We start from the raw sequence: 24,426 nt of genomic DNA on the forward strand, positions 1-24,426 counted from the left end.
ATAAGTATATCAGTTGGCAAAGGAGGAGTATCGATAAGGCCATTTTTTGGCCCCAGACAGTTATTGATTGAACCGCTTTTAAATTGTTGTAATAAATGCCCCAAATACGAATCCGTGGTTAGTTGACCCAAAATGACCATTTTTTGGGCTCCAGGGGTTCCCAAAGTTGCGAATAAAAAAAGAATTTTTGGAACCACCGAGCATTATTTTCAAAAACTTTTTTAGCGTAAAATATCTGCTTGAACCCGTTAAACATGATACGGGGCAATTTTTTCATTTTCAACCCTCGGGGGCGAAAATTGGGAAGGTTTTAATTTTTAGAAAATTTTGGAACCACCATTTTGAACCCACCCCTTTGAACCCCGCTAAAAAGCTTTTTACAGTTCATTAGTATTTGAAAGACCTCCATCCTACCAAATTTTCAGTTCAATAAAAATTTTCGCTGGTACTCAAAAATCCAATTTTCCAATTTTTTGTAATTTGGATTTTTTGGGAACCCTTGGATAGCTGGAAACCTGCGATTTGCGCCAAACGTAACGTTTTGAGGCATATATTCAATTAACTAGGTGAAAAAGTTTAATTAAGCTATCTGTATATTCGTAATTTTGAACCCTTTTTTTAGAGCCCCTCACTTTGGGCACCCCTGAAAAAGGCGATTATGCATATTTTTTCAAATAAATTGAAGAATTTACATTTGGAACACACCAGCAAGAGCTCGATAATTTTTCACTCGATTTTACCCGTAACTTTCAAAATTGAGCTTTTTTGGGCCAAATTCTGAGATTTTACTCTTCGAAATAACGTTAAAATCACGTTTTCATGATTTCGAGGAAGTAATATCTCAGAATTTGGCCCAAAAAAGCTCAATTTCGAAAGTTGCTGGTAAAATCGAGTGAAAAATTATTGAGCTCTTGCTGGTGTATTTCAAAATATGTAAATGCTTCAATTTATTTGAAAAAATATGCAAAATCGACTTTTTCAGGGGTTCCTAAAATGGGGGCTCTGAAAAAAGGGTTCAAAATTACAAATGTACACGGAGCTTAATTAAACTTTTTCATCTGGTTAATTGAATATATACCTCAAAACGTTCGTTTGGCGCAAATCGCAAGTTTCTAGTTTTACAGGGGTTCCCAAAATATCGAAATTACGAAAAATTTGAAAATTGGATTTTTGAGTACCAGCGAAAATTTTTATTGAGCTGAAAATTTGGTAGGGTGGAGGCCTTTTAAATACTAATGAACTGTAAAAAGCTTTTCAGCGGGGTTCAAAGGGGTGGGTTCAAAATGGTGGTTCCAAAATTTTCCAAAAATTAAAACCCTCCTAATTTCTGCCCCCGAAGGTCGAAAATGGAAAAATTGCCTCGTATCATGTTTAACGGGTTCGAGCAGATATTTTACGCTAAAAAAGTTTTTGAAAATAATGCTCAGTGGTTCCACAATTTCTTTTTTTATTCGCAACTTTGGGAACCCCTGGAGCCCAAAAAACGGTCATTTTGGGTCAACTAACCACGGATTCGTATTTGGGGCATTTATTACAACAATTTAAGAGTGGTTCAGTCGATAACTGTCTGGGGCCAAAAAATGGCCTTATCGATACTCCTGCTTTTCGGTCGAACCCCCTCCTCCCTCCCATCCTCAATAAAACTGTACACAGGTTCGTCCATACGGCCCTGAAAAATGTTGGGTGGGTGCAGGGGCGTAGCAAAGTGATTTTACAAGGGGGGGTAAATTTTAAAAAATGCCAACTTTGTAATGTTAAAAATGCCAACTGCAAAATCGATTAAAAATTTGCTCAAATAAAACAGCTTTGCTTGTACTTTTTTCGCTCGGGCTAGAAATTGTGATTTAAGGGAATACTCCCAATTTTTGTATTTGACCCAATGTTTTTATTCAACATTAAGTACTGGAAATTTAAAAAAATTGAAAATTACCTAACGCAATTTTATTCAAACTTTTATGTATAATTGGGGAGTAATTGCATTGAGCTTAAACAAAAAACGAAATGGAATTGACCCAAGCAAAGGTAGGGCAAAAGCTTGCAAAATTTTATAACTTGAGAATCTGAAAAACGTAATTTTTCAAAGTCAAAAATGATATTTTCCAATCTTGATATTTTTCAAATTCGAGACTTACCTACCTAATATTTTTGTAGAAATTTAGAATTGGGAAAGTGAAAGCAAATGGCCCGAGCGAAGCGAGGGCAAAAGCTTTTAACAATTTGTAACACAAAAAACCGAAGAACGTCATTTTTGACAATAGAAAATCATTTTTCTGATCTTTGCATTTTTCAAATTCTTGCAATATTTTTCTAGAAAATGCAAACTTACTGTGAAAAAGGAAAACAAATTAGCCCGAGCGAAGCGAGGGCCAAAGATTTTGGAAATGTACATTTTAAGAACTAAAATAGCATAAAAAGCTATCACAATATGTAATTGTTTTATTTGGAATTTCGGAAAAATAAATAAGCAAATGAAAAAATGAATCAAGTATAAATTTGTCAACTAAGTAGGTGCAACATTATTGGTCAATTTGCCAACTGAGTCCTCAGATATTGTATCATGCTCGCATCAGTTGGCAAATTTAGAATAAGAATAGCCGAATTAAATTTAAATTTAAGGGGGTTGATTCTGTTGGTTTTAATTCTCTTCTATACTCAATTAAAAAATTCCAACTTTTTAAGTAAACAAAATAAATGAGAATTGTTGATTTTCGAACAAAATGAATAATTTCCTTGAAAAGTTGGCAATTTTGAGTTTCCAATTCTCAAGTACTCAGTTGGCAAATCAAAAATGTACCTACAATATAGGTACATTACATTTGAAATTAATTGTATGTAGTTGGCAAATTTAATTTAATTTTAACAATTGCAAATTGTCAACTTTTCAACTAGATAATCAGTAGAAAATAAAGTTGACAATTGTGAGTTCTGAAGTTCTCAGTTGGCAAATCAAGCTGAGTCAAAAACGCCAACTTTTCAACTAATGATTAATTGAAAAGTTATCATTTTGGAATTTTCATCCTCGTAAACTCAAAAATGCCAACTTTTTAACTTTTCAAAACCTGCCGGGGGGACCGTCCCCCCCCCAACCCCCCCGCTTGCTACGCCCCTGGGTGGGTGGGGGGGGGTCGAACATAGGAGGTAAATCATAAATGAAGTTTTGAGTTTGCAGGACAATTACGCAATGGGCTATAACGCCCTTTAGATGTGATTTTTGTGCAAATTTAGCACAAAAATGATTACGCCGTATTAAAATGAATTAAAATTTCGCTAGAAATTCGAATATTTCGACAAAAGTATTTTTTGACACTTTTGAAAGATTTTGAGTTTGAAATTGGGTCATGATTTTCGAAATTTTAAAAAAAAATGCAAATACGACTCTGGCCCATCAAATTGTAGGTAGGTATTGAAATTTCTAGCGAAAATCAAAAATTTTTCTCATTTTTTTGGGCATTTTTGAAGAATTTCGAGCTCAAAATTGAGTTGAATAAACAGGTACGAATAAAAAAATGTGTGATTTTCTCTATGCGAAGTGTGAATCATTTTATTAAGTGAAAAGTTGACTCAATTTTTGACTCAAAATTATTCAAAAATGCTCCTGATTTTTTCTCAAAATTTTGATCGAATGACACTTTTTCAAAAATTTTACACATCATAAATTCATAACCCATTCAGCTCAAAACAGTCTATAAAATTGTTTCTTAAATTCTCAGTATGTCCTGAATAAGATGGTCACATTTTTGAGAAAAAACTGCTTCGATTAATTCTCGAGAGAAATGTAGCGCCTTGAAATCATAAAAAATCAAAAAAGTCGTAGCAGTCTGCCGCTACGTAAGAGCCAAATTTTTGTACCAGAAACTTTGTAGGCTTTTCAAACACTTGAAAACATTCAAATTAAATGGTGACCCAATGAGTGTTTTTAAACATTATGTATTTACAGCTTCGCTGCAATGCCAATTTCGTGTATGGGTTTTTCTTCCCAAGACGTCAAGTGTTCTTTTAGCATGTTCGCAGGAAGACTGACGCTGAGGACCAAATAAATAGCCCATTTTTTACAAAAATTTGGCTGAAAATCCAGTTTTTTGACTCTGGAAGGAAGTCAAATGGATTTGGAAGGCTGAAACCTGCAAAAGGCACTTGGGGTACATCCTCCCAATGTACTGTGAAAATTTGGACCCTCCAGGTCAATTTGAACGAGCTACAGGGTGTTCTTAAGGTTGAAAAAAAACTTGAAAATAGCTGAAAGCTGAAAAATCTCATTTTCTCACCCTGGAGAGGGGTCAAATGGGTTTGGAAGGCTGAAACCTGCAAAAGGCACTTGAGGTACATCATCCCAATGTACTGTGAAAATTTAGATGTTCTAGGTCAATTTGGAGAGGCTGTAGGTTTGGCGAAATGTCAAAAAACACGCAAAAATCCACTGTTTTGATCCTGGAGAGGGGTCAAATGAGGTTGGAAGGTTGAACCCCGCAAAAGGCACTCAAGTGGCACCATTCCATTGTATTCTGGATATTGGGGCTCTCTAGGTCAATTTTAATAGTGATTTGAGGTCAAAATAGGGTCAAAATCAGGGTTTCCCGCTTTAAATGAGGTGGGGATGACCTAGAAAGCTGGAATTTGGATATGTTGTTCATAATGACGTTACTCACCAATGGTATGAATCTGGACCATTTTCATCAATTTGGGGCTAAATTATGCTTCTCCGAAAAAATGACCTTTCTGTAATTTTCAACTTTGACCCTTCAAACTGCGTGGGTCAATTTTAGCTTCCGAAAGAACCCTATTCCCCAAGTCTGACTTCATTTGATCGATTAGAACCGGTTCCAGGTCATAAAATGTAAAAATCACCATTGGACTGAGATGATTGTACCGCACCATAAATTTGATAAGTTCATTTATGATGAATTGATGAATTTTACAATTATTTTTCAAAAATAAAAAAACACTAGGATGATTATTCAAATCTGTAGTACGACGCGACAGGTGCGAGTGCGACACTAGCGACACCTTGGCACGAGTTACTCGCACAAAAACGAGGATCGCTAGTGTGATACGCTATGATTGTTTGAGCACCACTGATTAGGGCTCTATATAAACCAGGTGAGCGCATCCACCATTTTGTTCCCTGAAGTGATAACGAACCAGTAATTATGCATACAATTTCTTATGTAAAAAATGCAATTTTTTAAATTGTTCGCGAGTTTGGGTGAACTGTTATGCAGTCTTAAATTAAAGACAATAAAATTCCCTATCGATTGATGTTAAATTTTGATCATTTCGCGTAAAAATAACGATTTTATGAATATTTCTATTTTACTGATTTTTGCATACTACGTACGTCATCTTTAAAGTAAAAATACTCGAAATTTTCAGTGGACACATAGGTATTTTATTACAGTAAAATGTTCGTTATTTTATCCTCTTTAAAATGAGCTATTACCGAAAGCTCTACATGCAACCGTTCAAAAGTTTTCGAAGTTGAAAGTTGCGAAAATCAGCTGCGGGCAGTAAGTATTTGACTTCGAACAAATTTTACTCAAAATTTTCAAAGGACACATGGATATTTTAATACAGCAAAATGTTCGTAATTTTATCGTCTTTAAAATGAGCTTATAACGAAAGTTCTACCTCCCATCGTTCAAAAGATCTTGAAGATCAAAGTTGCGGAAAGTAAAATACTGATCAAAACTAAGTGACTGATAACAGTGATAACACAATTTGACCACTTTCCGCAACTTTGAACTTCAAAAACTTTTGAACGGTTGAAGGTAGAGCTTTCGGTAAACAACCATTTTAAAAAGGATACAATTACGAACATTTTGATGTATTAAAATACCTACGTGTCCACTGAAAATTTCGAGTAATATTAGTTCAAAGTTCAGTACTTACCATCTGCAGCTTGTTTTCCCAACTTTCAACTTCGAAAACTTTTGAACGGTTGCATGTAGAGCTTTCGGTAATAGCTCATTTTAAAGAGGATAAAATAACGAACATTTTGCTGTATTAAAATACCCATGCGTCCACTGAAAATTTCGAGTATTTTTAGTTTAAAGACGAGAGACGACGTACGTAGTACGCAGAAATCAGTAAAATTGAAGTATTCATAAAGTCGTTATTTTTTCATGAAATGATCAAAATTTAATATCGATCGATAGGAAATTTTATTGTCTTTAATTTGAGACTACACGTAAGTTCACCCGGACTCGCGAACTATCGAGAAAATTGCATTTTTTACGTGAGAAATTGTATGCATACTTACTAGTCCGTTATCACTCAGGGAACAAAATGGCCGATGCGCTCACCCACTTTATATAGAGCCTTACACTGATTTATATTTGTTTTGTTGTATTCTGAATTTACTTATCAGTAGAATGTAATGTCATTTTGTCAGTGATAACACCTTAACACCGCTTTCAGGTTTCAATTTATTCAAATATTAATTAAGTGTTTCTGTTTACGATTACGAGTAATTATTCACACCCCAAGGTAATCCTTACGTTAAAATTTCAATTTAATTCTCAATATTTACCATATAATTTCACGTATGATATGTATAATTGTATATCCTGTACACAGACAATTTTCAGGATAATATTAATTTACATGCGATTGTACGATTGCTTATAGATGGAGGTGCCAAAAATAGGGGACGACGTTACAATTCCTTTCGAAACGTTGAAACAATTAGCCGCTAATAATTTAATACCCGAGCCACCATCCCATGTTGGGAGAGGCAGAAAGAGGAAATTGTATACATTCAAGATGGACAGATACAACACCGATGGAGAAACTATTCTAGCAAGTCTTACCGATCCGCAGTTCGATTACCACGTAGTTTTGAGCATAAATTATTTCACCAAGGCCAAGACCAACAATAAGACAACTCCTAAAATGTCATCACAGTTCAAGAAACGTAATGTATGCCCAACCCTAGTCCTTAATGTATAAATGAATTCGAAAACTCTATTTTTTTTGGTTTAGAAAACCTCGAATTAATCGGGTGTTTTGTTTCAACAGGTGGCATTGGCTGCAGGACAAAATTCAGAAGTCTCAGAAAGTGGTATCTTGAACGATCCTACACAGGCGCAACAAATGAAAGATCCACTAGATGGAGCCGTTCCAAGAATTTTGACAAGCTTCAGTTTACCTGAACCTGAAAATATTTCAAGAATGCCGCCTAATTTAAATGCCTCGAAAGTATCATTCAGTTTTAATTCACCACCCGAGAACTCGAGTGGACAAGTGTTGCAAATGGCCATTTCTCTGGCTGAGTCGAAAGTGATACACTACGAAAATTTGGCAAATAATGCCAAGAACCAACTCTTGAGGTGATTTTTTTTTCATGTGTTTTACGAACCGACTCAATAATCTACGAGTGAATTAATGTGAATAAATGTATTAATCATTATTTAGAATGAATGGCATATTTACATCGTACCGTACAGGTTCAAATGCACTCTAACTTTGTTCTGGTTTACTGCATCTGCGCCTGCAGGTAGCAATTAATGTTCCATTTTTGCAGAAACAAAAAACTACTAGCTTTTGACGCATTGCACTTGGCGCTGAATTTTTTATACATAATATTCTGCTTCGGCTTTCTTATGAGAATTTTTTATGCTCGCAAAAAAAATACGTACCTATTGTAATAATACGAATGTTTGTACTTATTTCAGATTGAAAGAGAAATATATTGAAGATGATCCTGACGACATGATAGGAACGATGAAAGAGATACAAATTAAAGAATTAGCCGAAAAATATTCCAAAAAGATGTTGGATATTTTTAACGATGAGCCAGTCATGTCTTACGAATTTCGCAATATAAAGGACGACAAATATCCAGCTTTAGATTTTACGATGGTACAACGTTTGCCCCTAATTATTACGTTTGAGAAAAATGCCGAGTACGAGCAAGCCTTTGAGGAGTATATGAAGGGAACCTCGATTTTCAATTTATTGGATGGTAGACGCGTTTATGGTTCATTGAAAGTTCCAATTTGGTAAGATTTATTGAATTTTAAGTGTAGCTTTATGGTACCAGTTTGTTAGGAATTGAAAACATGTACCAGTGCCCATCCAGTATAACGAATTAGCTTGAAAATCACTATAAGAAATGTCCAGCCAAGATTTACTTAATGGTGGAAAATTGTCAAGGGCGGCCTCCTGAATAGAGCCTAAGAGTGATTATGACCTCTTACTCTCACAAGGGAACCTCTTGAGGTGTCACACTCAGATTTGAACGGGACCGCGATTTTTGGAAAGAGCATAGTCTAAAATCCCCAAAACCAAATTTTCAGCTGCCCAAGTTCATTTTTCGATTTTTGACGAATTTTTGAAAATTCAAAATTGACTGTTTTTGGCAATTAATGGTTTTTTATAAAAAAGTATGTACTTGATCAATAAAAATGGTCAAAACAAATCCCAAAACTAATATTAATTACCCAAATCAAAATTTTACCATTTTCCAGCCATTCTGGAAGCCTCCAGCGCGATTTTTCAATTTCTCCAGAATTTTGAATTTGCTCCAGAAGGCGTGAATATGAAGTTGAGCAGCTAAAAATCGAGTTGTATATTACACTCGACCTGTTTAACGAGTTTATCCACATTTGAGCCGATTTTGAGAGTGACACCTCAAAAGTGGTTTTTTGACCAGCTTTTTTCAAAATTTAAAAATCCAACAAATCAAAAGTTTCCCGTTTGGGTGGAAAATTTTGAAATTCACGCGAATCGCTGTATTTTGTCCAAAACTAACCACCCAAATCCAAATTTCATAATTTCCAGCCGTTCTGGAGCCTCCAGCGCGATTTTTCAATTTCTCCAGAATTTTGAATTTGCTCCAGAAGGCGTGAATATGCAGTTGGGTAGCTAAAAATCGAGTTGTGTATTATACTCGACATGTTTAACGAGTTTATCTACATTTGAGCCGATTTTAAGAGTGACACCTCAAGAGTGGTTTTTTGACCAGCTTTTTTCAAAATTAAAAAATCCAAAAAATCAAAAGATAACAGTTTGTGAGGAAATTTTTGAAATTTGCGCGAATCGCTGGATTTTGTCCGTAAGTAACCCTCCAAATCAAAATTTTACAATTTCCAGCCATTCTGGAGCCTCCAGCGCGATTTTTCAATCTCTCCAGAGTTTTGAATTTGCTCCAGAAGGCGTGAACGCGTGAATATGAAGTTGGGCAGCTAAAAATCGAATTCTATATTACACTCTACCTGTTTAACGAGTATATCCACATTTGAGCCGATTTTGAGAGTGACACCTCAAGAGTGGTTTTTTCAGGTGTCACTCTCGCTCCAAAACGGCTGGAAATGGTAGAATTTGCGCTCGCTCCGAGCGTTAGTTCTTGTAGTCCGGCATATGAAATTAGGAGTAATTGCACCCCCCCTCGCCGACCCTCCGGGACAACTTTTTTCATAAAGGAGACATCCTAAGGAACATTTTATAGCAAACTTGCCAAAAAAAAAGTTGGCCTTACAGCCTTACTTAGGACTTGCACGAAATTTTTCAAACTTTACAAAGGTAGATCGAAAGATCATGCAAAAATTTATCACCTGTCAAAATTTCAAGTGCTAAAGTGGGTTTTTCGATTTTTGGTGAATTTTTGAAAATCCAATTTAGGCCAAAAATGAGAGAAAAAATCAAAATTTTACCAAATTGACCAAGAAAGCTGAAATTTGGGATATACCCTATTTTCGACATACCAAATCGATTGGAAACGGTTTCAACCCGTTTTGAGCAGTTCTGAAGCCTCCAGCAGATTTTTGAAACTCGAAATTCCCACAAAATTCCATCAAATTGGAGTTGTAAAGCTAAAATTTATTCTACACAGTCTCGCCATAAGTTCTGGCCCTACTTTAAACGCTTCCAATACAAAAACGAAATTTTAAAAACGTAAAAGTGATTATATATTCGGAAAGTAGATGAAAAAATCTTTAATTTGACTGTATTTAGCTGCAACATGCTGCTCAAGGCGCTTAACAAAAGGGGAATGACAGATGAAACGACAGAAGCCCCACGTACGCAAAAAACCAAAAAAAAAATTGATCGAAAATTTTTTTTTGAAATTTTTTTATGCGCATCAAATTTTTTTCACTAAAACAATAATTCTGTGCTCCAGGATCACCAATCTACTATGTTAGTAAAAAAAAAAATTGATGCGCATAAAAAAATTTCAAAAAAAAATTTTTCGGTCAATTTTTTTTTTGGTTTTTTGCGTACGTGGGGCTTCTGTTGTTTCATCTGTCATTCCCCTTTTGTTAAGCGCCTTGAGCAGCATGTTGCAGCTAAATACAGTCAAATTAAAGATTTTTTCATCTACTTTCCGAATATATAATCACTTTTACGTTTTTAAAATTTCGTTTTTGTATTAGAAGCGTTTAAAGTAGGGTCAGAACTTATGGCGAGACTATGTAAATACTAATTTTAATACGCTACGAAGTACTGCAGGTGAATTTCAAGTCGTTTTGCAGCCTCCAGTGACTTTTTGAAAATTCCTGAAGCCTCCAGCAGATTTTTGAAACTTTAAATTTTCACAAAATTTTATGAAATGGAAATGGAAAGCTGAAATTTACTCCACACTCCAATTTTAACACCCTCTGAAGACGACTTCTGGTGGATTTCAAGTCATTTTAGAGCCTCCAACGACTTTTTTGAAAATTACTGGAGCCTCCAGTAGATTTTTGAAACTTGAAATTTCCCCAAAATTTCATCAAACTAAGATGGAGAGTCGAAATTCATTCTGAAAACTAATTTCAATACCCTACGAAGTTGACTGCTGGTGAATTTCAAGTCGTTTTGGAGCCTCCAGCAACTTTTTGAAAGGTTGTATGACTTTTTCTGGAAAATTGAAATTTCCTAAAAGTAGCTGGAAGCTTCAAAACCATTTGAAACCACCATGTAGTCTGCGAAGTAAATTTCAGTTTGCCAACTGCATTTGATAAATTAATGTTGCGGGAATTTCAAGTTTCAAAAATCTACTGGAGGATTCAGTAATTTTCAAAAAAGTCGCTGGAGGCTCTAAAATGACTTGAACCGACCTGAAGTCATCTTCAGAGGGTGTTAAAATTGGAGTGTGGAGTAAATTTCAGCTTTTCATCTCCATTTCATAAAATTTTGTGAAAATTTAAAGTTTCAAGAATCTGCTGGAGGTTTCAGGAATTTTCAAAAAGTCGCTGGAGGCTCCAAAACGACTTGAAATTCACCTGCAGTACTTCGTAGCGTATTGAAATTAGTTTTAAGAATAAATTTCAGCTTTACAACTCCATTTAATGGAATTTTGTGGGAATTTCGAGTTTCAAAAATCTGCTGGAGGCTCCAGAACTGCTCAAAACGGGTTGAAACCGGTTCCAATCGATTTGGCATGTCGAAAATAGGGTATATCCCAAATTTCAGCGTTCTAGGTCAATTTGGTAAAATTTTGATTTTTTTCTCTCTAGAAATACAGCGATTCACACAAATTTCAAACATTTCTTCACAAAAGGTTATCTTTTGATTTTTTGGATTTTTTAATTTTGAAAAAAGCTGGTCAAAAAACCACTCTTGAGGTGTCACTCCTAAAATCGGCTAAAATGTAGATAAACTCTTTAAACATGTCGAGTATAATACACAACTCGATGTTTAGCTGCCCAACTGCATATTCACGCCTTCTGGAGCAAATTCAAAATTCTGCAGAAATTGAAAACTCGCGCTGAAGGCTCCAGAATGGCTGGAAATCGTAAAATATAGATTTGGGTAATTAATATTAGTTTTGGGACTTATTTTGACCATTTTTACAGATGAAGTACGTACTTTTTTTAAAAAAGTACATATAAATCGCCAAAAACAGTTAATTTTGAATTTTCAAAAATTCGCCAAAAATCGAAAAATGAACTTGGGCAGCTGAAAATTTGGTTCTGGGAGTTTTAGACCGTGCTCTTTCCAAAAATCGTGGCCCAGTTCAAACCGGAGTATGACACTTCAAGAGGTTCCCTTGTCAGCTAGGTTATTATTTTTTGAAGAATTAAAAATTAACTATTTCTGGCCATTTAGGTTTTTTTAAAAAAAAATAGGTTGGTACACTGGTTCAATAAAAATGATGGATATATTAGTCCTAAAACTTATATCAACGTATACGAATTGAATTTCAACTACATTTCTGGCCATACTGGAGCATCCAGTGCGATTTTCAATGCGTGAAAATTGATTGATGCTGCTAAAAATCCAGCTGTGGCTTATCTTTGACCTGCTTAAAGGATTTATTTACATTTAAGCCCATTTCCAGGCTGACATCTAAAGTGCATTTCTGAAAAAAAATATGAAGTATAAAAGATCAAAAACCAATTTTTTTGTAACTTTTTTTAAAAATTTGCGCGAATTGCTTCATGAGTCCATAACCAAGCTCTCGAATCCGCATTTCACCATTTCGAGTCATTCTGGACTTCTGGAGGCACTAGCATGATTTTAAATCTTTTCTCTAGAATTTCAAATGTTGGTCATAAAAAATCCAAATTGATTTTCATGCCTTCTGGAGAAATTGAAAATCGCGCTGAAGGCTCTAGAATGGTTCGAAATTGTACAATTCGGATTCGAGAGGTTAGCTTCAGACAAGGTTCGTGCAAATTTGAAAAATTGCTCTGCAATCAGAAAATTTTTGATTTTTTTAACTGTAGACATTGTTTCCTTTTGTTGGGCAGAAAAAAACTCGAAGTTTGAGCCTGGAAAATTTAAAATTGACTCAAAAGTGGATAAAACTCGTTGAACAGATTGATAATGAGCCCCAACTCGGTTATTAGCACCCCAAATTGATTTTCACGCCTTCTGGAGAAATTTTAAGGCTCCAGAATGGCTCAGAATTGAGAAATTTGGATTCGAAGATTTGTTTATGCACAAAATGAGCAATTCGTGCAAATTTCAAAAATTTTCCAATACACAAAAATTTTCATTTTTTGAATTATTTCATTATCAATAAAATTTTGGGTGCAAATTTCAGAATTTCACTTGTCAGGTCTTGTTCAAGAGTCATTCTCTACATTTTTCTGTAATAAAATCTTGGCTGAGCTGAGCTGAGCTGAAATATTTTTACTTCTTAGTCGCCTAGGGTTATCTTGGTGACTCGATTAATTATTTCTTTTGTTTCATTGTTCCTCAGGGAATCAAACAGAATAAGCTCTGACAAGCCAGCAATGTTGAAAGGCGCCGAGAGTGTGATAAGATTTGCCTTACCATTCAAGAATTCTGCCGTACTGATGTATGCTTGTCGAGGTTTTAGTTGCCCATTTTATCGGCCGAATCGCCGAATTGTTCGACAACACGAGATAGCCACTGGACATTTCATTGAACAAGAAGTACGTATCAGATTCAATTTCCTACATTTTTTTTGTTTTCTACGCAGGTATGTATTTGGGTATTTTCAAGTACTAAATGACGATTTTTCCCCCACAGAAAGGACCACAGAAAGGAAGTCCATCGAAGAACAATAACGCACTCGCAGTATCTATCAATAAACAAGAGGTTAAGCGTGAATACCGATATTCGTCCGACGATTCAGTGGTCGAAACTGAAGTTACGCACGCCCGAGAAATAACCGTTACAAAAAATCGTCGAAGATCGAAAAAAAGAGCATCCGAATATACCGAATCTGCTCAACATGGAAAAATAAAACGCGAAGGAAACCTGCGCTCGTCTTCTGAAGACTCCCTCATCGAAGTCGGTGTTTACCAACTGGACAAACGTGGCCGAAAGAGACCATATGAGAGACCAAAAGTATCTACGAATAAGCCAAAGCAAGAAATGAAGAACGAAGCATATTCATCCGACGATTCCGTAATTGAAGTTGGAATAATACGGCCGGATGAAAATAGGCTTTAGAAAGCTGATTCTAGTAGATGAAATGAGCTCGTTGAATTGAATAAAATTCAGAATTTTTTTAACAAAAGGTCAATCGCTAATTCATGACGACTCGTTTATAAGAATATTTTATTTTACTTAATTAATTGTGATCAGTTTGCAGATGTATCGACGATATAGGTGCATCTGGCAACGAAATACAGGGTGGTCCACATCAAATCATTCTGTTGAAGGTGGCTTTCGAATTTTCGCTGAAAATATTTGGCAATAAAATCTACCAATAAAAAATCAATTCCATTCTTGAGAAGGAAATAACACGTTGGGTAAAATTTTAAGGAAAATTCTCTTTCGATCAAGCTATGCTTGATGCAAAAATTTTTGTCCGAGTTGAGACACCTCTCCCTTGTAAGCGAAAAAATATGTACTAGGAAATCAATTAAGGTGTGCGCATATGTTTTTAGAACCTCACAAATGGGCCACTCTGTAAATTTCTCAACCCACCTCCCTCTTGTGTTCTTTTTGAAATTTTGGCAAATCGTTGGATTCTGCCTGCCCTTGAATTTTTTCCTGCTCTGGTGTTTGAGCGCTTTCCTCCCCTCCCCCTTTCTTCGAACTGATCTCGGTTAATGGTTTTAAGTTAATTATGCGTAAGAGCATAATATTTTGAGTTGTTTTTCATAATTATTATATTTTTTGTTTTGTATTCATTAATTTTTGATATAAACATAAATATTTTTCTATTGAAAAACCATACTTTTTTTCTTTGATTTTTTTTTGAAACTGATGCATAGCACATCATTTTTCAATTTTTTTCAATTAAAAAATGAACTTGAAGATACTTTTGATCGGTATGTTCAGGGATACTACGCAGAGCAAACTTTTCTGGAATTAAAAAATTGAGAAATTCTGCAAAAAAGTACGTAAACGTAGGGCTTGTGGCTTATTATTTTATTCCATTTTTCACCAGCATGAAAGTTCCATCCTATGTTTTTTAAATTTTAGAACTTGATTAAAAAAGAATAGTTTGGAAGTTGAACAATAATTCAAATGAAAATGATTTTTGTGAAATTTTTTCTCTACTATGATTTTTTAAAATTATTCTGAGTTCTGAGAAGAGTTGGAGCCCTTAATTTTGAAAAAATTCATTACAAAAACTTGCTCCACCCTGTGCAGATTCAAAATTTGGGAGAAATCCCAAGAAACTTGATGAGTTTAAAATTTTTAAAATTAGATGAGAGTCAATTTAATTGAAAAAATTTTTGGAAAAAAAATTGGTAAAATTCTACATATTATATATTTTTTTAGCAAATTTTGACGTGGAGATGGAAAAGAGCCCCCACCCTCGTTCTGCAGGCAGACCTCTGGACATTTCAATAATTATTTTTCAAAATTGAAAAAAATTGGCAAAAACTAGTTTGAATTTTCATGAATTAACCAAAACCCATGAATTGGAAAAAGGAACAAGAAATCACAACTACAATATATTTGAAATAATTGCGAATTTGTCCATGCAAATTCAAATTATTTTTTCTGTCCGTACCAGAATTGCATTTGATAATTTCAAAAAAAATCATAATTCGAAAAGTCAGTAATTTTTTCTTTAAAAAAGGTAAAAAAATCCATGGTTTCATTTTTGAATTTTTCAGCTCAAAAACTTAAGATTTTGACTCCCTAGTCCAATTTTTTTGATTTTTTTTTCAGAATCTCAATATAAACTCCCACCCTATAAGGGTCAAAATGAAAAAATTGTTCCATTTTTGAGTTTTTTAGCTCAAAAACTCGATATTTCGATACCCCACTCGAAAATTTCCGATTTTTTCAAAGTATCAATGCAGCACCCCCTCCCCTGGGGGTCAAAATGAAAAAATGGTTCCATTTTTAAGTTTTTCGCCTCAAAAACTCAAGATTTTGATACCCCACTCATGAATTCCTGATTTTTTTCGAAGTATCAATCCACTACCTCCTACCCTGGGGGTCAAAATGAAAAAATGGTTCCATTTTTGAGTTTTTCAGCTCAAAAACTCAAGATTTCGATACCTAACTCGAAAATTTCCGATTTTTTTCAAAATAGCAATGCAGTACCCCCCTTTCCTGGGGGTCAAAATGAAAAATGGTTCCATTTTTGGGTTTTTCAGCTCAAAAACTCAAGAAAGCGATACCTCACTCGAAATTTTCTGATTTTTTTCAAAATCTCAATATAGTACTCCCACCCTAAGGGTCAAAATGAAAAAATTGTTCCATTTTTGAGTTTTTTAGCTCAAAAACTCAAGATTTCGATACCCCACTCGAAAATTTCCAATTTTTTCAAAGTATCAACACAGCACCCCCTCCCCTGTGGGTCTAAATGAAAAAATGGTTCCATTTTTGAGTTTTTCACCTCAAAACCCCAAGATTTTGATACCCCACTCAAAAATTTCCGATTTTTTTCGAAGTATCAATGCACTACCCCCTCCTCTGGGGGTCAAAATGAAAAAATGGTTCCATTTTTGAATTTTTCAGCTCAAAAACTCAAGATTTCGATACCATGACTCGAAAATTTCCGATTTTTTTCAAAATAGCAATGCAGTACCCCCCTCTCCTGGGGGTCAATGGTTCCATTTTTGGTTTTTTCAGCTCAAAAACTCAAGAAAGCGATACCTCACTTGAAATTTTCTGATTTTTATCCAAATGACCAAAAATTTGAATTCTGCGTTGAAATATACCTACTTCGAAATAGTAATTTTTGGACTTCAGGAATCTCATCATATCATTAAAACCGATCATGCCTGCTTTTTTTGCTCCCCTGGCCCACTGTGCCCCCCACAATTACCAAATGAATTTTGCTTTTTACAAAACTGACAAAACTGTCATAAGTTTTCTATTTTTTGAAAAAGATTTCCCCATGTTTTCTTGTGAATTTCCAAAAAAAAAAAAAAAAAAAAAAATAGTCCAAATTGCTAAAAATTGAAAGAAAGTTCTACTGTTTGTAGTTCAATTTGAAAAAAAAAACACAGAAGTTCAAACTAAACGAGGGCAAAAACTTTCTAAAATTCATATTTTGAGAGATAAAAAATAATGTTTTAAGCTTGCGAAAATTCATGTTTAGAGATAATAAAAATACGAATATATTTTTAGTTTAAATATGGAGCCAGGGGGGCTCGTTGATGCCTTAGGACCCTTGGGGATCGCCAGTCAACTTCATGGGCCAGTCTCTCCTTGGTTTTAGCTGTTGAAGTTCATTACTTACTCGTTTTTTTGTAAATTAATATTTTTCGAATCGAAATTTGGTTCTTTTCCTGTGAAAAAAATTGAAAATTTTAACTTAACTAGTGAGGAAATTTCTTTCGAGATCTCACCTCTGATTTGATCGTGAAATATATTTCAACTGCCCCATTAAGTTTTCAATTTTTGGTGAATTTATTAAGAATTCAAAAATAAAAATTTTCAAAAAATTTTATTTTATTTATTTTTTTTGAAAATTCAACTTAAGGTCTTTCAAAGTGAAACTGATGGAAATAAGTTCTAAAACCAACATCGACTTCTTCAACTCCATCAAATTGAATTCCTTCATTTCCAGTTTCCAGACCCTGATTTCTGAAGAAATTCAAAGATGCTGGAAGAGTCGAAATCGACTCTGGAGACTCCGAAATGTCTGAGAACTGAACTGGAAATATTAGAATTCGGTTTGCAAGAAAAAGAAAAATATTAGTTTCAGAACTGATTTTCATCTGTTTCGTTTTTTTTTTTTTTTTTTTTTTTTTTTTTTTAATGCATTTTACAGAAAAATTATTATTCAAAAACACTGAGATAGTTTTACAAAATCTCGAGTAAGGAAAGAAATAAAAATTTTGCAAGTCATTGCATCGAATTTTTTTTAATTTAAAAAAGTACCTAATAGTCCAAAAATCTCAAAAATGTCTCGACTTTGGATTTCAACAAACTGTAATTATAAAGGCTGCGCGATTTATTTATTTTTGATAATTCTGTCGTTCTTTTGAATAAAATGGGCAATTAGAAGAGGATCAGATCAATCTTGAAATCTTAGGAGGATTAAAGCTGTACGAAATTTCATTTTGGTAGCACAAAAAATGCACAAATTTAGCTTTCTGGATTTTAATATAGACACTCTGACTCAACATTTCAAGACAACCCAACCAGAAAACAATCAAACAAAATAAATAAAATTTTATTAAATTCGCTAACACTATTGTAAAAAATAGTATACCAATAATTTAAATACTTATAATATAAAAAAAAAAATAAGAAAAGAAGTCTTTTACATAAAATAAAATGAAAGTAAGAAACACATTCGCTATACTACTCGAGCGACGATTCGTCATCTAGCTCTAGCTGTTCGCTGCTTCTAGGAGACTCGAGCTCTGGTGTAGGAGTAGATCGAACATAAGATGGGAACATAACCCTAGTAAGTTCAGCCCCAAAACCCGATCCTTCGGCTTGACTGGACACGAAATCCTTGAACGAATCTCCGAGGATGCCGTCAAATGGTAGGAAATCTTCGACACCGATTTGTCTTCCCGCTCTGATCTCTTTAGGTAACTCATATTTCGTCGGTTCGTTGACAATATCGTTGGTATCTTGGGTCAGTGCTTCGTCAGATCTCTCGATTTTATTACTACCGTATTTTTTCACTTTCGAGTGTCCTTGGATGATTAAATAAGAGGGGGGTTTCACAGCGTGGCTGTGTTTATTATTGGGGAACGTTATTAAAGGATTAGGCGTTAGAGGTTTAACCGTAGTTGTAGGTGCTGCCATGGCTAGATACGATTCTGAGGTTTCTTTATCTAGCAAAAGTTTCAAAAAAGGCAACTCTGTTTTCATCACTGGCATGCCTGATGGGTCTGGCTTAGCAGTCGCAAAAGTCTTGGTTACCGAAGACGTTACAGCAATGGGGGCCGGTGGTACCGCCATGGATGCTAATGTCGTAGGTAGAGGTTTGTTGACATCCCATGAATGCGTTAAAGAGGTAGTAGAATTAATATCCGATGGTTTATTCGACGAATAGCTATTAGGTTCGATGGGTGGTGGAGGTACTAGCATAGGCAACGGGGCTGGAGGTGGTTGACGAGTCGGTGTGTAGAAATGGTTCTGATACTGGACGCTTTGGGACGGTCGGATAAATTTATTGTTAAATTTCGTGTTCATCAAATGCACGTACGATGTATCAGACGGGTCTTTGAAATCGATATAGAATCGTTTGATCGATTCGGTCGAATGTTTGAAGCCGGATGCGGGACTTTGTAGTTGAGACGATTTACTGGTTGCTGATAATGATGAGGATGAAGATGACGATGATGATGATGAGGTAATTGTGGCGGTTATTTGACTCGTTTCTGTAGTTAACTCTTTGATCGGAACTATTGGCGGGTCGGGTGTCCTCAGCAATGGACTAATCCAGTATTTCACTTTGCCAACCATCGGAGGAGAGTAATCAAAGGTAGGATCATTTTTTAACGGATCGCCTCGTCCCAAAGGCGTCCATTCGTCGTAATCCATTTTCGGAGACATGATTCCTCTCGACGACTGTTTTTCAAATGAACCTGCGAATCAAGTATTCGACCATTACTATAAAATTTATCGATAAGTTTCGATATATGTATGCTGAACGTATAATTAATTGCGTTTATGTACAGTGTTGTTGACCCCCCTCCCCACTTCGACCACTCTTGGAAATTTTATGAAATTTTTGCTTCGATTACAAAAAAAGTTTCTCATTTTGTCAATTTTTCAATTCCAAATTTTTCTCATTCAACTTTCAGCGCCCCTGATCTCTTTAAAGAAATCGATCAAGGAACTTGAAAAATGAAAAAATTGAAGCTTTCCTACGATTGCAAAATATATAACCGTTTCCATTCAGTTTTATTCATTTTTTTTTTTTTACAATTCGAATAATTTTGCCTTGTAATACAGCACTCCAAACTGTGTGAATTCAAGTTGAGTTGCCAACTCTGAAAACTGAAGGGGCTAAGTTCTGGGATATTTCACACTGAATTCTTTAGGGTAGCACTATACTTTCACCATTGCAGGTGGATTGAATCTGATTACACAATTATTCAAAATTTTGGAAAACCCATGAAAAAAGTTAGGTATGTAGGGTAGGTAGATTAAATTTTAGCTTGCTTTGAAATTTTAAAGAGAAGAGAACTGTTCAAAGTTCGACGAGTCAAATTATACGTATTTATTTTGTCTGAACTAAAAATTAAAGGAGCTTTAATTTTCAAAAAATTAAAAAATGCAAAATTTGAAGTAGGCACCTTTGAATATTTTTAAATGCCCTGGCAACTTTAATTTTGAGATTAGGCAAATAATGAATAAAAACCAACTTGTAGATCCTTAAAGTTTGAACACTCGATAAAAAAGGTCATTTTCATATTTTGCTCATTCCAACACTAAAGGTTGGTGCTGGAGCATTTTAAAGATTATGATCAATCAAAGTTCCTTAAATTTAAAATTTTTGAAGCTGGCCTAAAATTGAAAAGAAATAAGTTGATCTTTTTCAAATTTTACAACATGACGCAATCAGATTCCATTCGTCTCGAGAAATTTTTCGAATAAAGGCAATTTTATAAAAGTTTTGTCCAACACTTTAAAAGAAATGTTTCCATTAAAAAAAATACCTACAGTCAATTTTGACATGGACATGTCTTTGGTCTGGGCCTGCATTTTAAGACGTCGACTTTTGAAAACGTGAAAAAATTGGATCAATTTACAATGTTTAGAGCATTTATCTGATTTTAAAATACATTATTCAATCTGAATTTTAATAAATAAATTGGAAAAATTGCAGTCAATTCCAACATTATGCTAGACTTTTGAAACTTGAAAAAAAAAGTAATAAATTGTTGAAATTTTTACTTGTATTAAAGTGGAGGGGCCTGACAGATGGACAGACGACCTTGAGAGGCCAGACAGAAGCTCAATTACCTTAAGAGGCCGGACCACTGGGTCAATGCCCTTTATAGGACGCACAGACAGACAACCATGAGAGGCTAGACACTTAGGTCAGTGACTGCTAGAAACAAGGCAGACGAGTTAATGACCTTCAAAGGTCGGAAAGGAAGACGGACGACCTTGAGGAGTCATATATGAGAAGGTCAATGATCTAGATATGTCAGACAGGTAGCCATCCAGACGATCGTGAGAGACTACAAATGGAGGTCAGTGACCTTAATGGGCCGGACAGACTACCTTGAGAGGCTAGACATGCAGGTAAGTCACCTTGATAGTCCAGACACATGGGTCAATAACCTTAAGAGGGCAGACAAAAAGACAGACGACCTTGAGAAGCCAGACATATGGGTCAATGACCTTTAGAGGGCAGACGACAACAATTCGAGAGACCAGACAGCTAGACAACCAGAGAGGCTAGACAGACCGCTGGGTCAATGCCCTTTATAGGACACACAGACAGACAACCTTAAGAGGCTAGACACTCAGGTCAGTGACCTCTAGAAACAAGGCAGACGACTCAATGGCCTTCAAAGGTCGGAAAGGAAGACAGGCGAACTTGAGGAGTCATATTGAGAAGGTCAATGACCTATATATGCCAGACAGGTAGCCATCAAGACGATCGTGAGAGACTACAAATGGAGGTCAGTGACCTTAATGGGCCGGTCAGACGACCTTGAGAGGCTAGACATGCAGGTAACTCACCTTGATAGTCTAGACACATGGGTCAACAACCTTAAGAAGGCAGACAAAAAGACAGACGACCTTGAGAATCCAGACATATGGGGTCAATGACCTTCAGAGGGCAGACAACAACAACTCGAGATGCTAGACAGATAGACGACTATGAGAGGCTAGACAGGTAGGTCAGCGACCTTGAGAGGTCAGAAAGGCAACCAGGCGCCCTCAAGACTTGAGAGTCCAGACACACGGGTCAATGACCTTTGTGGTCCGGATGACCATGTCTGATCGAGCATTAAGTCAACTTGACCAAAAAAAAAATATTCATGATTAGACATTAGACAGACAACCTTGAGAAGCTAGACAGATGGGTCAATGACCTTTAGAGGGCAGACACCAACTCGAGAGGCCAGACAAATAGACGACCATGAGAGGCTAGACAGGTAGGTGAGTGACCTTGAGAGGTCAAAAAGGCAACCAGGCGCCCTTGAGACTTAAGAGTCCAGACACTCGGGTCAATGACCTTTGTGGTCAGGATGATCATGTCTGATCAAGCATTAAGTCAACTTGAACAAAAAAATATCCATGATTCAAAATTTTCTTTGGAGAGAAACCCGTTTTTTTGAAAGTTCGGGCAAATTTCTTAAAAAAGAGGTTTTTTTTTTGAAAATTGAATCAACTTTTTAGAAGTTGGTAATTTTTTTAAAAATATCTGGAATTTTTTCATAAGAGTTAATCAATTGCTTTATAATTTAGTCTTTTTGGGGAAAAAAGTTATTTTTTTCGAAAGTTCACTAAATTTTCTGAAAATCAAAATAGCAAATTTTTTAGAAAGAAACAGATCATTTCTTGAAAATTTGGTCTATTGTTTAGAAGTTTGCTCATCTTTCAAAAAAATGTTTAGTCATTTTTGAAAAGTTGAATCCATTTTTTAAAACATCTGTTATCTTTTAAAACTTTTGGAATTTTGTATGAAGATTTAGTAATTTTTTTGGAAAAATTTGATCATTTCATTTTTGAAAATTTTTTCAATTTATTGAAACTGTGGGCAATTTAAGTTGATTCATTTTTTAAAAATTCAGCCAAATCCTCAACCATCATGACAAATACAATACCTTACTTTTCCGTTTCACGGCAAAGTCGGTAATACTTTTCCGTTTCAGAAAAATTGTTTGAAAATTTCATCGAATTTGTTTGGGTAATTTTTGAGAATGCATTCCAAAAATGAAAAAAAAAATCCAAGAGTTTGAAATTTAAATCATGGCTGGTAAGTGATAAGTAGATATTTTATTTTCTAACCAACGAGTCAATTAACTACATATTTATAGGGAAGAGAATTAAGTGTACCCAAAGTTTACGTTTACCACTTCCTCAATTTCAGTAAGAAAATTTCTCTGATAATAATAAAACTATGGGGAGAATTTTGCGAAGGGGAAGGTAAAAACTACTCACAAATAAGATTTCAGCAAAATCAGTTTGCAGAAAAAGAGTGTTTTACACAAATTTTTCATTTTTTTAGCATTGAAAATTCGACTTTTTTTTGCTCTAGAGATCGTTGTAGAACCAGATCCGGCTTATTTTAAGCATACATATAATTACATATAAGAGTCCAACACCGTTGCATGCCAAAAATGAGCCGGATCTAGCCCATACAACGCTCTCTAGAGCAGAAAGAGTTGAATTTTTCATGCTTAAAAACAAAAAAATTGGGAGAACTGTCTCTTTTCATCCATTTTTTTTGAAATTTTGTCCGTGAACAGAGCACTTTCCCTTCAATTATTCTCTCATAATTTCATTTTCATTCTAGAAATTTTTCGCTCAAGCTGAAAGAGTGACACATTTTGGGTACACCTAGTTCCCTCCAGGCTCCAGTGAAGAAAGAAACAGAATCCAGTAGGTACTAAAGATTACAAAAAATATTGGATACTCTTCCACAATATAATTGTGCACGCCTTCTTTGTCTCATTGACGTTACAAAAAATATGAACCATTTTTTAAATTTAAATAGACGCATTTACATTCCAAAAAAAAGAGATCTTAGATGCTGAAAAACGATATTTTCTTTCGAGGCAAATAATCTCAAGATGAATCTCAAGAGTGGGCAATACTGTCACTGAACATTTGGTATAACTATAGCCATTGTTGGGCATGATCATCCCCCCTCCCCAAAAAAATACATTATTATCAGGAAGATGAGTACAGTACATATCTACGTATTGAACAATTTTTTCAGAAGTAGGTGTGTAATGTCAACTACAAAACCATTATAATTGCATACATTTATTTTGGCACATTGACGTTCCAAAAAAATCCGCTTTTTAGATTGGCGCGTTTACGTTACAAAAAAAAGTTTTCGATTTTGAGTCAATTTCAAAGGCTAAAGATCATTGCTAACTTTTGACATTAAAAAATCAGCATTCTCCGCCCTCAACTCTCTTCTTACACCATATAAAATTAGTATTCCTGGTATTCGATTTCTCATCTATTAAGAGTATTATTCTCATAGATATCTCCAGATAAGATCAGGTCATTTTTTCGAATCCATTCATATAAATGGGTCATTTAATCCTAATCATACACGATCGGATCTAAATTTTTAGCCGAGTAATTAATTCGTCTGGCGAATTAACCTAGGTATGCAACGCATACGTTTATAAGTTTAAGTACCTCTAGTCCTAGACATAGGTACCTACATAGTAAGCATATTTAAAAACATGGAAGATAATTTGTTTTTAATTCTTTTGTTTGAATACGAGTACGACGAAGAACGCACGCGCGTGTATTATGTTCGCGATTCGGCTCTCGTCGAGTATAGTTGTTTTTCCTTTTCTTTTTCATTAGTATATACCTACTTTGGAAACAATGGTTCGAATATTCCCATTACTGTCACTCGTACATACATGGTTTTTTTTTTACAATAACCGGGTTAAAATTAAGTAAGCTCGCAACCTCATGAGTGCGATAATTAACCCAGCA

General features: G+C 35.0%; 2 protein-coding genes across 3 annotated transcripts in view; one reads left to right on the top strand and one right to left on the bottom strand.

The window, feature by feature from the left end:
* The first annotated feature begins 6,055 nt into the window (after positions 1-6,055).
* Positions 6,056-14,572, top strand: LOC135847026 (uncharacterized). The gene is made up of 6 exons (XM_065366404.1): positions 6,056-6,483; positions 6,625-6,915; positions 7,015-7,325; positions 7,671-7,997; positions 13,127-13,322; positions 13,420-14,572. The coding sequence occupies exons 2-6, from the start codon at positions 6,625-6,627 to the stop codon at positions 13,843-13,845; spliced, it is 1,551 nt and encodes a 516-aa protein (XP_065222476.1). The 5' UTR covers positions 6,056-6,483; the 3' UTR covers positions 13,846-14,572.
* Positions 14,573-17,973: 3,401 nt separating this feature from the next.
* LOC135847777 (myb-like protein U) overlaps positions 17,974-24,426 on the bottom strand; it is a 33,902-nt gene continuing 27,449 nt past the window's right edge. For both annotated transcript variants that reach the window (XM_065367478.1, XM_065367477.1), the window contains one exon: positions 17,974-19,361. In XM_065367478.1, coding sequence (XP_065223550.1) covers positions 18,121-19,329 — 1,209 coding nt within the window. In that variant the 5' untranslated portion in view covers positions 19,330-19,361 and the 3' untranslated portion in view covers positions 17,974-18,120. The remainder of the gene's footprint in view (positions 19,362-24,426) is intronic.

This window comes from Planococcus citri, chromosome 5 (genome assembly GCF_950023065.1).
Source record: "Planococcus citri chromosome 5, ihPlaCitr1.1, whole genome shotgun sequence".
Lineage (NCBI taxonomy): Eukaryota > Metazoa > Arthropoda > Insecta > Hemiptera > Pseudococcidae > Planococcus > Planococcus citri.